Genomic DNA, 13,334 nt, shown 5'->3' on the forward strand with positions numbered 1-13,334 from the left:
AGTGGCTGTGACTTTGATTCATCATATGGGGCTTCCCCCATATTTTCTATGGGGAACAATGGCAAGATGAACTTACAGTGCCACCAAGAAGCCAATGGCAGAGACAACTACCCTAAAGCACAGGTCTGTGGTGTACAAGGGCTTCTCTCACTTCACATAGAGAGGAATCATGGAGGATCACACCATCTGGTTTCTGTCCTACCCAGCTCTTTTCATGTATGAAGGGGCAAGCCTGGGAGAACTGGAAGATGCTGTTCATCCTATGTCTTTCCTACCACAGGTCATCCTGCATTGGAAAGTGAGAGCACAGGAGCTCAGCAGAATGCATTTCCACATGGTCTTTCCTATTGCTCCCTTCCAAAACAAAGGAGTACTGGGAGAAGGGAGGTGTTATGCTAAGTGTAATCCATCTCACAACCCTTCCAGGAGGGGTGGTGGTTCTGTTCAGATGCGTCCTTCAAGGCCTGAGGAGCTGAGGTGTCTAGTGAGCATCACACCATGCAGTGGAGGTGGTACTAGGTTGACATCCACAGATGTAAATACCTTTGGCTGTGTGTCTCCATGGAGAGGTCTCTGAGCCATGCAGGGAGAAAATAGTCAGCTCTGGGCTTCTCCAAGCTGGGCACAGTGATGCCTGGATCCCCAGGTAAGCTCAGAAGCCGACTGCATCTGCTCAGCAAATGCACAGGGCACTACCTCATGCTCACTCTGCAGGACCCAGGGGCAGGTACAGGATGTACCTACAGCTCCAGCACTGGCAATCAGACTGCACTTTTCATTCACAGTCCCCATTAGGCTTGGAGGGTGAGCTGTGAGATGCTATCGGGCTTGCTGGCTGTGACAGGTTTGAACCAGAGGTGAAAAAGTCTCACATCCTATTCCATATCCCTCAGACTATGCAGCCCCACTTTAACCTCTCCAAGAAGTTTCATTTTAAGGGCAACTCTCCCTGGTTTTTTTTTTTGCAGGTTCTAACATTTGAAGGGGAGAAATAAACAATCCACAGCCTGCCACAAAGTGACAGAGAGTGGTGAACAGCTGTGGGCTAACCTGTGCCTTGGCCCATGAGGTGCAGACAGGAGAGGTAAGAGGCAAGTCTCAGCAAGGGACCCCCTCCAGTCACAGAGGAGGGAGGTGGTTGTGCACTGGGGAAAGCCCCCCTGCTCAGAGGGGAGGATGTGTTAGCAGGTGCTGTGGAGCTTTGACCTAGCTCAGGGAGAGCAAAAGGTACCCAACCTTCCCTGAAGCTTCAGAGGAGAAAGGGAAGAAAGGGAAAGAAAACAGCCAGGACAAACGTACTCTTAGAGGAAGAGTCAGGAAAAGTGAACAGTGGCACTCACACAAAAAAGAAAATATGAACCCTCCTCCCCCACCCCCCTCTCCTCTAGTCTCCCTTTCTGAACCTGCACAGCTCAAACAGCAATTGCCAGGAGAATTTCAGAGCTACCCCTCCTCTGGCAGTTGCACAGAGGTCTCCTCTTCCCCAGCCAAGTAATTTCCATATTGACACAAGAACTACACTCACTTACTTGCAAGACAGCTGATTAATCCCCTCGATGTAGTAGCATACCCCACCATTGACACAATAGGACTTGGCTGTTTCGTTGCATTTTCTAGCATGCCCGGACCAGGAGGAGAGAGTTGTGGTTACTGCAGGGAAAAAAAAAAAAAAAACACACACACACACACACACAAAAAGGATATATTGTTATTTCCTTTGTTGGGCAATTCTGTTTTCTTTTCAACTAGTTCATTTGCCAAGCAAAAACCCCAGAGCTACAAACCTCAGCCTGTGCCTTTAGACCCACCTTCACCTCTCCAGGTCCTGGGGCTGCAACTTGACCTTTTACTAGCAAAAGTGGCCAAGTGAGTGAGGAGTTGAGGACACACCTTACTCTAAGCAGCCAGCACGTCAGGGCAAGCTCATCTTTTTGGCAAGCTGTAGGGAAGAGTGCCCCTTTCCCAGCTCTCCTTGCCCTGCCCTTATACATGCATGCAACCCTGTACCAGCAGGCAGGCAGGAGGTTAGGAAAAACATGTGTTGCAGAGTCACAGAGTCACGGTGGCATGTTGCTGAGGCCTGAGTTGCATCATGATACTGGACCAAGATTCAGAGATACTGCAGCGGACATTTCATTGCTCCACATCTCTGGGAGGAAATAAGTTTTCAGAGCCAGAAGCAAGTGCCCTCATTGTCCCTGGAACAGGTCCAGTACAAGCAAGAACAACTCCATCTCTCCCTCCCCTATTTCTAAGCATTTCTCTGTCATGCCCCAATGGGTCTGCCTCAAGAGGCCAAGCAGAATTTCAGCTGTAGAAATCAGTCAGCCCTAGTCTGTGCTAAGAGGGAGGCAGCCAGCATGACTCAAATTTCCTGTGATACAGATACTTTTCCAAATCCAAATTTCTTTCTGGAGAAAAGCTTTCCAGCCATGTAAGGTACAAACAAAATTGCAGTACTATGCAGAATTTCACTGCAATTCCTGTCTCTGAATGACTCGGACAAACTTATAGCCCAAACCAGAGAGTCTCCATAGGCAAGACAAAAGCTTCTAGGAAGGGAAAAACCTTTTGTTAGGGCAACAGACACAGGTCACAAAAGCAGACCAGCTTTGGGGAATGCAGACCTGTCTTCACATAACTGAAAGAAAGGCTGGGCACTCAAAAGCATCTGCTTTTTACAACTGAATACTTAATCTCGTTAAAGATAGTCCCCCTTGCTGGGCTACCCACTTTGCTTATACCCTAACACAGTTACATCTCCAGCAGTGTGGCTACTACCTACTTTCCAGTGCCTTTTATACTGTACTCGAGGTTTCTGAGGAGTTACCCTCCTCCATCCCGTTTTCCAAAGCATGAATGAACCTCATGGAGAGGTTAGTGACTTCAGACCAGTTGCTGAAGACTGAACACCTCATTGACGCAGGATTTGAGGAAGATGGCTGGAGCCAGAGCCCCAGGCAGGAGCTAGTCAGAACCATGGGAGAAGTGTTGAGGCATGCCAGAGCCTGCCCCAGACGGAGCCATGGCTTCTTCCCACACCTTGGGCAGCCCCCATGCCTGTCCCACCTCCACAGCAGGCTCAGAGGCTGCTGCTGGTGTCTGCCCTGCTGCCTACGGCTGCAGCTCACACCACCAGAGCCCAGGTCTCTGTTCTCATGCTCCGGCTCCAGCCCGGCACCTGCTGGGCACATCCAGGCCCTCACGGGTAAAGGAGGGTTCCCAGCATCCTGTGAAGCCTCTCACATTTGAGTGATGTGTAGCACATGAGCAACCAAACAAGCTTGTTCTGGTGCTCTTGCTTTTAGGACTGTCTCTGACTGCATAGGTTCCATGCCACTCTGAATGATGAGTTTGCTCATCAGGCTGTGCACAGCTGGAGTAGCCTACACTGTCACCTGCACACAGCTCAAGGCAGACTCAAGCTTACTGTTCATTTTGCTTAGACCAATGCATTGTCCAGCTCCATTGTTTTCTGTTCCCATAGGGAAGTCAACGCCTTCCACTGTCTGACAGAGACGGGGTTGTGCACCAACCAGAGCTATTTCTATGTTTGCCTTGAACAACCATTGCCTCTGGGGTTGTCTTTTCACAGCTATCCATGGCAGAGCAAGTTGTCCCAAAGTGCTCTGCAAACCAGACATGACAAATACTTCAGCAAATACTGAAAATGCACATGGCCCTGGAACAGCAAATAGCTGCTCCCCTTCTAGGGCACGTAACACCAGCCAGCTGGGAGCCAAATGTGCAGAGCAGTTTACACATACTAGAGTGTATGCTGGGTTTTAAAACAGATGATGATTTGACCAAGCTACCAAATAAGTCCTTGCAAAAAACCCTCACATATGAAAACTCCCAAACTTCTGCAGGGAAATTCAGTGCTCCCTTCCAGTTAAGATTAATGGGAACTAGGAGCCAAAGCCATTGTAATAGCTTTGTAACAAGTCTGTGTAATTTATACCTTTATGAGATAGTAGCACATTTCTTGTAAGGCCAATGGAGAGCTGCGGATTCAGGACAGAGGAGCTCTAGCTGTGTGTGATAGCACCTGGACTTTCTTTGCAAGGCCTCTCTTTTAGCTATTGCTTGACCCAGCCACTTAAACCAAGCCTTAACACCAAATGCCATTTTAAAAATGAGCATGAAAATAAAGCCTAGCCTGGCAGCATGCAACTGTCTCCAAAAATGCAGTTGCAGCCAGGCTGTGCACAGGCTTCACTGTGCATGTGCATGGGAAGCTGCAGGTTGTGCAGGCTGCCGGGCTGCTAGGAACTGCATGCTTTGCTCTGCAGCTCTCTTGGCGCTGGCTGGGCCAGTCTTGTAGAGGCAGAAGCAGTGGCAGAGCAAGGAAGGGCCTGCCAGGAAAGTGTCAAAATTGCAGGGGAGCAGGTACACAGAAGACAGGCACTGCCCCTTTGAACAGTCCCTGAGTGCTGCCTGGCCAGCACACAGCATGGGAGCTGCTGAAAGCCACTCACAGGGTGGCCTTTGGTTTGGAGTGCTTGCAGGCTTTTACTAAAGTACTTTAAAACTGCACAGCGAGCAGGTCTCTGTTAAAGCTGCAAGCGTGCCGTCAGATCAGGGAGCGCTGAAACTTCATGAACTGAAGCACTGGTACAAACTGAAAGGCACATGGATGAAGAACAAGCAAAGCCTGCAGGAAGCAGTCACCCCTGCAACCATCAAATGTACCAGTTGCTAGCAAGCAAAATGATCCATCTGGCAATGTCTCACATCATAAATCCTACAGGAAAGGACTCTGTAGTGAGCATTCTCACAGTAAGGGAGGGGCAGAGAGGGAGAAATAAAAACAGAGCCCAGAAATCTCCCCATAGAAAACACCTCAGATAAAAAGATACCCTTTCCACCAGAAAAGGTGGACGGGAAGATGCAGTGATGTGTGATGTGATACCAGAGTGGATTACAATGCTGACCAGCTAAGGATTGCATGGGATTTTCATCCCATATAAACAATTTCATTCCTTTTAAACAAATAAAAAGGAGACTGACATGAATGAGGCTTGGGACATGCATGTTGGGCACTTATAGAAAGAGAGCTGTCAACAGAGCTATGACTGTCAGAAAAATACATGGTTGATCAGTTCTCCTAGAAGCATCTTGTTAACATTGTTATCTTTTAAATCCTGTTTTCTGCAAGTACCATGCCTTTTCTCCCGAAGAAGCACAAAGTGTTTTAAAACTGAATCACAGAATCATATTACTATGGTCCATTTGTTAGCAGCAGAGATGTAACAAAGGCTACAAAAAGAGGATGTCAGCCCATTTCCCTGTTGAGAAGAGATTCTCATGAAATACAGGTCATTCTAAGACTATAAGCTGAGCAGTACTGCTCAAACCAAAGCCCTGTCTTGTCTCTGACAGTGGCCAATAGGCAATGCTTGAGGAAGATCAGCACAAGCATGCAATGATAATTTTCTTCTGGCCATCTAAGATGAACAGCTCAGAGACAATCAGCTGCAATGTCTTTACATTTAACAGCCTTTGATGGATGTCTCTTCCACGAACATGTCTAGTTGCTGTTTGAAGAAATCTAATCTTGTAGCATCCACAGTATTTGTGACAAGAGCTCCAGTGTTATGTACACAGTGTGCAAAGACACATCTCCATTTACATCTTTTAAACATGCCCCTTCCTGGCTTTTGTATTAGAAAAAATAGTGATCATCCCCCACTCATTCCCTCTGAGCTACCTGTGGCTTTACAGGCACAGCCAGCATGTCCTTCCCTGGCTGGAAAGCAATGATGTCTTTACTAGCTTCTTATACAAATGTTGACCTGGCTGCAGTCCTTTTTTGTGCCATCTCTGTTTCTGTTTTTCCCTTTGGAGACAGCAAGACCATCCTGCGCACATGATATTTGTGTCACCCTGGCTTGTTCTCTATTTTGTTCATAGGAATTCCTAATGTTCATTTTGAGTTTTGATGTACTGAATACAGGTCTTTATCTATTATAACCCTGAAATCTCACTCCTGCGTGGTAACATGGAGTCCAGAGCTTCCAGATTGCTCTGGGAAGTTGCTGCAGCTGGGACTTCATGTTCATGAGGGCAGCAGCTGCAACTAGTCTGGGAGCAAGGATGGAGAGGCCTGCCAATTCAGAGAGCAGCGCTGATGGGGGCACAGAGGGAAGCAAAATGTCTCACTTAGAAAATGTTAATTGTACCTGGGTTGAAATGTGGCCCCTTTTGACACCATGTGGCTGCATATCACAGACAAGCCAAGGGAGATTTCAGTGGGTTTCCACCACACTAGCAGGATAATTCCCAGATTCACAAGTGACTCCATTCAGTTACTTCATGTTTAGCTGTATTCCCTCATCAGCCTGGGCCACTGGAAATACCTTAACAAATATCTGCCTGGTCCTGAGTCATCTGCAGTTCGATGACCAATGTTGGTAAAGTGAGCCTTACGTACAGTTTATTTGCAGTCATGTATGTTCATTCACCTCTGCTCCAAACACCACTCAGGTGTGCCTGGTGATCCAGAAATTACTTCCCACATCTATTTTACCTTAACTGCCACATGGTACCAGGCAGATTTTACTCCCTATTGGCCGGTGTGGTAGATTAAGTCCTTCATTCAGCCTCCAGCACAACTTCATCTATCCCAAATGACTTGGAAAGTTGTAAAATTACTGAGATAAATGGAGATCTGAATAAGTAAGGGAGCAGTTTTGGGTGTTAGCTGCAATTTGTGTGGAAAGGGACACACATGAAGGCAGTGGGAGATGATGAGGGGGTTTGTGCAGTAACATCAGTCATGTACCAACTGCTTTCCCAATTACTTCAATGAATTAAGAGCAGGAAACAGGGAGTGTGTATGGGGCAAGCTACAGAAAAGAAATAGTGAAATTAGACCAGTAGGAATAAGCAAGGTGGCCCTGAGACAGGGTCATCTGCAAACACTCAGGCAAACTGGTCACAAAGCTCTTGCAAGGTGGAAGAAGGCCTGGAGCATCTCACCCATCAGTAAGTCAGATCCCCAGCTGGTGTCAGTCCGAGGGCTGAGAGCAAAGCAGAAGGGAATAAGGAGGTGAGGTCGGGGAAAAAGAGGGCTGCCTCTTCATGGATGTGATTGCGAACAATCTGAAGATTATTGTTGCTGTCCCAGTCAGTGAGGACAGTGCAGCAGAAACACATGAGAAATTCAGAGCACTGTAGTCATTCAGAGCATCTATTTCCACCATATGCCTAGGTTATTTGGGACTAACATCAATGGCAGGGCAACAGAGAGGAGAGCCACAGGCACTGACATTGCCATGTGGATTTACCTTCACACAATCTATCTACGCAGAAAGGCCATTAATGATTGTGCAGGGATTCTTACACAATTCCTACCCTGCATGTCATTTAACCTTTGCAGACAGCTCACCAGCCTGTTCTTAGAAATCTGGTGAAATACTCCCCCTGCAAAGAGTTAATTAATGCAGCTTGGACTATAAATTATAGTTAATTTTTCACAAACTACAGGTACTGTCAAGGAGACCAGGGAGACAGTGATAGTTTCACTGCTCCTTTTTTTTTTTTATAAATAGTTTTGACTGGTGGGTTCATAGAGTACAGACACTTTATTCTCTCAATATTTAGACATTCAGTTAGACAGATGAACTCAGCTGGTTGGAGAGTGTATACAAATTGCCTGCTCTGTATATGCCTCATGTACTTACTGATAAAACACAGAATTGCTGAGGTTCCTCTCAACCGAGTTCATCCAACAGCTTGTCAGAAGAACATGGATGAGAATGTATCTGGCCAAGCTATTCCTTAGTTGCAGCACTGTAATCCTGGTGTGAGCCACACTAAACCAATGATTTACACTGATTAATACACTGAGGGGCTGTTGATCCTAACCATTCTCTCTGTGGCAGATTTCTGTACGTCTGGTATGACACGCTCTTCTCTTAATAAACCTGAACAGAGGTTGGATGTTCACTGCTGCTATCTGTACATAAAATCAGAAGGGACTGTGCAGACTGGGGCTCGCCTGGCAACAGATTGGGGACTCTGCAGCTTACAAAAATTCTGCTCCTGTGTGTTTATTCATTTGGAAATGACCCAGTATTTACGCTTGCATTTTATTGAAATAGATCCTGCTGGAATTATGTTCCCAGTTCCTGAGGGGATCATGAGGATCAATAGCTGCAGACTAGAAGTTCATCCCAAAATATAAATGCCAGACTGCAGGAGACTCATCTCAGAGCATCAGATATTGCTGATCAAAACAACACAGGCAGCACTCCCCACGTCTCCCATCTGCACTGTTCAGGTGTTTCACTGAGGAGCAAGTTTAAAGGTTTCTGAGTGCCAGGGGACTGCCTGTTTCTATAGGAAAGGTAGTCATTGCAGGGGCAAAGTCCTATGTTGTTGTAAAGCTTCCAGTTGCTCCTCCAGGCTGATTAATCCAGCTTTACAAAGGAGCCTTTCCTATGCTTTTCTCTACCATAAGGGTCCCAGAATGCACGTGTTAGCAATGCAGCATTTTATTTTCCCAAATCCCCATCATAATTGTAATAGCAGCAACATGATATTTCAATAAGGGGATTTGTTCAACAACCTGAAAAGCCTTTTGCAGGGCCAGTGCCATCATGACTGGTTTGCAGGCACGACAGCTGAAGCCCAAGAAGTGAAGCAACATGTCAGGATCACACGAATCAGTCAGGCAGAGCAGATCTCCTGGTACACAGCCTCCTGCTCTGAACGCTGAGCTTATGGCCTCAGTTCTTCCAGGGGACATCAGCTTCCACCCTATGCTTCACTCCACACTGCCCATCTCTGCCTTTAGAGTCACAATGGCCCATCTTTACATCACATCTAGAGTAGTAGATGTGATGGCTACTTAAAACATACACAGTGTGGAAAATAAGCAATGGCTGGGACCTGACAGCAGACAGGCACAAGACAGCTCTCTCTGCAGACTGACGGTGAGATCTCCAACACGTACACCTCAAGGTACCATGCCTGAATGTGTGCAGGCTCCACTCAATTACCAACCACACCTCCAGTTGTAGGTTTTAAATTATTTGAGCAAAGACCATGCCAGGACTTATTTTTAGTCTAATATTGAAAACTGGTCTGTCCACTTCTGTCTGTCTACACATGCTCTGGCCTGGATGGAGACCCTTCAACTCCAAACCAACAGCACCATGCTCACGTTTGTAGCATTGCTGGCTCCAGGAGAGCACAGTGCCTTCAGACTGGAGTGACCAGAGATTGACTAGCCAATTAATGTGCAGGTGTATTGGGTTTGCGTGGCAAGGTTTTGGTAGCCATGGGGCTACAGGGGTAGCTTCTGTGAGAAGCTACTAGAAGCTTCCCTTATGTCCAGTAGAGCCAATGCCAGCCGGCTCCAAGATGCACCTGCTGCTGGCCAAGGCTGAGCCAATCAGTGGTGGTGGTAGCGCCTCTGTGATAACCTATTTAAGAAGGGGAAAAAAACCAAAGGGACACAAACTGCAGCTGGAGTGAGGAGTGAGAATATGTGAGAGGAACATTTATGCAGACACCAAGGTCAGTGAAGAAGGAGGAGGTAGAGGTGCGCCAGGCACCGGAGCAGAGATTCTCCTGCAGCCTGTGGTGAAGACCATGGTGAGGCAGGCTGTCCCCCTGCAGCCCATGGAAGTTAACAGTGGAGCAGATATCCACGTGTAGCTCATGGAGGATGCCATGCCGGAGCAGGTGGATGTGCCTGAAGGAGGCTGTGACCCTGTGGGAAGCCTGCACCAGAGCAGGCTCCTGGCAGGACCTGTGGATCCGTGGAGAGAGAGGAGCCCACACTGGAGCAGGTTTGCTGCCAGGACTTGTGACCCCATGGGGGACACACGCTGGAGCAGTCTGCTTCTGAAGGACTGCACTCTGTGGAAGGGACCCACACGAGCAATTCGTGAAGAACTGTAGCCAGTAGGAAGGACCCACATTGGAGAAGTTCATGGAGGACTGTCTCCTGTGGGAGGGACCCCACACTGGAGCAGGGGAAGAGTGTGAGGAGTCCTCTCACTGACAATGAAGGAGCAGCAGAGACGATGTGTGATGAACTGACTGCAACCCCCATTCCCCATCTCCTGGCGCCACTCAGGGGGATGAGGTAGAGAAAATCAGGAGTGAAGTTGCGCGTGGGAAGAAGGGAGGGGTAGGGGAAAGGTGGTTTAAGATTCGGTTTTATTTCTCATTACCCTACTCAGTTTTGATTGGTAATAAATTAAACTGATTTTCCACAAGTTGAGTCTCTTTTGCCCATGATGGTGACTGCTGAGTGATCTCCCTGTCCTTATCTCAACTTACAAGCTTTTTGTTATATTTTCTCTCCCCTGTCCAGTTAAGAAGGGGTGTGACAGAGCACCTTTGGTGGGCACTTGGCATCCAGCCAGGGTCAACCCACCACAAAAGGCCATGCCAGACTGGACTTAAGACAAGGTTTGGGAGAACTGGCTGAACCTTAATTACATGGCACATCTTACTGGTGTATATGCTGAAGCTTTGATTCAGCTAGATGTGACTAGATGTGACTTACAAACCACATCACAGTAAAGACACCACTGAGCCATTGTAATTATGCAAGTCCACTACACCTATCTCACCTGGGAGAGAGAAAGTAAGGAAAACACTTCCAAAAACCAGCCATGCTAAGCATTGGGGAAGGTATTAAATGGGAGAGGGAGAGCCTGAATGAGTCTAAACCAATGAGTCTACAAACTTAGTCCAATGACATCACCAAGATGACAGCTATGAAATCTGTGGACCCAAACTGGTGTGTGGAGAGTTAGACTTAATTGGAGAAAGAAGGGCTGTTTCACTTACCCTCCCACAGGGATCTCTAAAGGGACTTCAGGGAGGGCTTGTGATCCCCAGCAGTTGAAACAAAGGCCCCAAAAATTGATCCAGAGAGCCCAGCTTTCATTCAGGTGCCTCACATTATCCCCCAATCCTCATGTTCCCAGCACAACTCAGCACTGCCTCTTCTGATCTCTCTCCATCTTTCATCTTCTCATCTGATCCCAAACCTCTCTCTGCTGCAGAACACCCGTAGAGTGAGACTAGACAGCCCAGCCAGCACTGCCAGCCTACATAAACTGGTAAAGTAAAGGCACTTAATCAGATTAGCTAGATAGTGACCCAGACAAAGTACATGAGCAGAGTCCAGGTGAGCAGCTGCAATGATCCACATGTTGGTTTAGAGCATCTGTCCATCACTGGTGGATCCTCTTGTATCCTGATGGTATCGAAACCATGCTTCCTCCACTCAGCCTGTACTCTCTTTTTACCCTCAAGACTTTACCTGTTTGTTGAAGTCAAGGAGAACTCAACAGCAGAAAACAAGCAAAAAGGACTACCTGACCTTTCCAGAGATTTCAAACATTATCTTACCTTTTAAAATTTAAACATTGATAAGATTTTAGTATCTTTGTCCTGCATAAACCTTCAATCTCAGAATGCTCTACAGATTGCTCTGTCTTATTCCTTTTTTGCCTCCATCAAAATGTTTTTAAACTTCGACACTGATTCCTATTCTGTTTACCAAACAGGTCTGTAGCCACAGACTCCCAAACCTTGTTTAGCTGTTCAAGCTGCACAATGACAGGATCACGTTACCAGTTTGAGTTCTCTGGATGTTGAAATGAGCATAAAGGACCTTTCTCTCTGCGTCAGGGCACATGATCAAGTTACCCCATCCTTGCAAGTTCCTACCTGTGAGCTGAGCCATTGTGATCACCCTACTGCACAATCTTAGCCTGTGACAAACACAAGACAACATGTCTTATTTAACAGTTTTTCACCATGGATGAGACTACTGCAACTATCTCATGCTTACTGGGCTCAATAGGAAGACTTCTTGATAAGAGTAGTAGGCATGTCTTCTCTTCTGAGCCCCAGTACTTTCTGAAGAAAGCACTAGGGCTGCTCTAGTCTGACAATGCTCAAACAAAAGCATATACTCAGAGGAAGGTGTAAGACTGTGGAACCATGTCAAAACATGCAGCATCATGGAAAGACTTTCCCAGACAGCAGATTTGCTTTCTGAATCTGGCCCTCAGCATCTAGCTTGACCATGTGGACCGAAGTTGGTGTTAAGATCAACACTACACCCCTATGACAAGGCTAGTGTTCATCACACCCCATTGTCCAGCTTGTTACATCTGCTGAATGGCTCTAGCTCATCTGAAGGTGTCCACACCACTGAAATAAGCTGAGTGGTACCCCATGCCATGCACATACCATGTAGTGGGAGCATCAGGAAACTCTCTGTCTGGCAGGTCCCACAGTACTCACCCCAAGCATAGGGTTGCATCCACATGGGCTGGACAAGCATGCAAGGCAGATCTGAATCCAGACAGCTCTCGAAATGCAGCACCATCAGATCCCAGATCTCCCAAATGCACTCTTTGGTCCCAGATCCAGACTGGTATCAGGGCTGTCTCTACACCAGAAATACCATGAGATCCCTGGGTTTCTCCATACTGTCATGAGATCTGAGGCCCATACCAAACAGTGCCCCAGTCAAAAGGAACCAGAGGTCCTGCTCCAGCCAGCATGTAGGCAAGGGGAACAGCAGCTGGGGAAGAGATCCCATGCACATCATCGTAACAATGCAGATGTTTCCAAGAACCTATGGCACCAATCTGCCTCCTTGCACTCTCTAGCCTCGTGTCAGGCACCAGCCAGGCATGGGAAGGTGCTGAGATGGAAAGCAGTGGGACAAAAAATACACTTCCAAAGAAAAAAGTTACCCAATAATGGAGACAGAACATCCTGGAGACCTGGGCTGCATTTTGAGTGCTGTCTGGTGTGTAAACCTGCCTTTGTGTCAAGGATGCAGCAGCGCCCAGAGGTCTGTGGCCACTGGAAAAGAGGAGGAGGAAAGCAGGGGTGACTCAGAATGTGGCAAGATTTGCTAGAAGCTACACTTTGAGGTGGAAAGAAAGGCTTTAACAGTGCTCCAAGGGGGAAATATGTGATATCCCACTCCTTTTCCCAAGGCAAAGGTAGAAAGGAAGGCCAGACCATCCAGGAAGGAACTGTGACCTTCAGGAAAAACAGTAGTTAAAAATGTATACACCAGGAGCAACAGGGTTACAGGGGGTGAGGCATGTGGGGCTACATGGAGTGATGGGATTTTATCCCCTTGCCCATAGGGACTGTCTGTGCCATGGGGAGAACATGATGAGCTTCTTGAGATGTAGGGTCTAACACCCTTGCCCAGCCTACCTTGTAAGATGCCTGCCTCGTGCCACAGGCCAAACAGAAGTGACCAAGCACTGTGACCAAACTGCCTGTGTGAGGCAGTCTCTCCTTTCCCAGGGAACTGCAGCTACCACAAAGTT

General features: G+C 47.4%; 1 protein-coding gene across 1 annotated transcript in view; it reads right to left on the reverse strand.

The window, feature by feature from the left end:
* NRG2 (neuregulin 2) overlaps positions 1 to 13,334 on the reverse strand; it is a 181,483-nt gene that overhangs the window by 33,060 nt on the left and 135,089 nt on the right. Inside the window, exon 5 of the mRNA XM_075715376.1 lies at positions 1,530 to 1,650. Coding sequence (XP_075571491.1) covers positions 1,530 to 1,650 — 121 coding nt within the window. The remainder of the gene's footprint in view (positions 1 to 1,529; positions 1,651 to 13,334) is intronic.

Source organism: Pelecanus crispus, chromosome 8, assembly GCF_030463565.1.
Source record: "Pelecanus crispus isolate bPelCri1 chromosome 8, bPelCri1.pri, whole genome shotgun sequence".
NCBI lineage: Eukaryota > Metazoa > Chordata > Aves > Pelecaniformes > Pelecanidae > Pelecanus > Pelecanus crispus.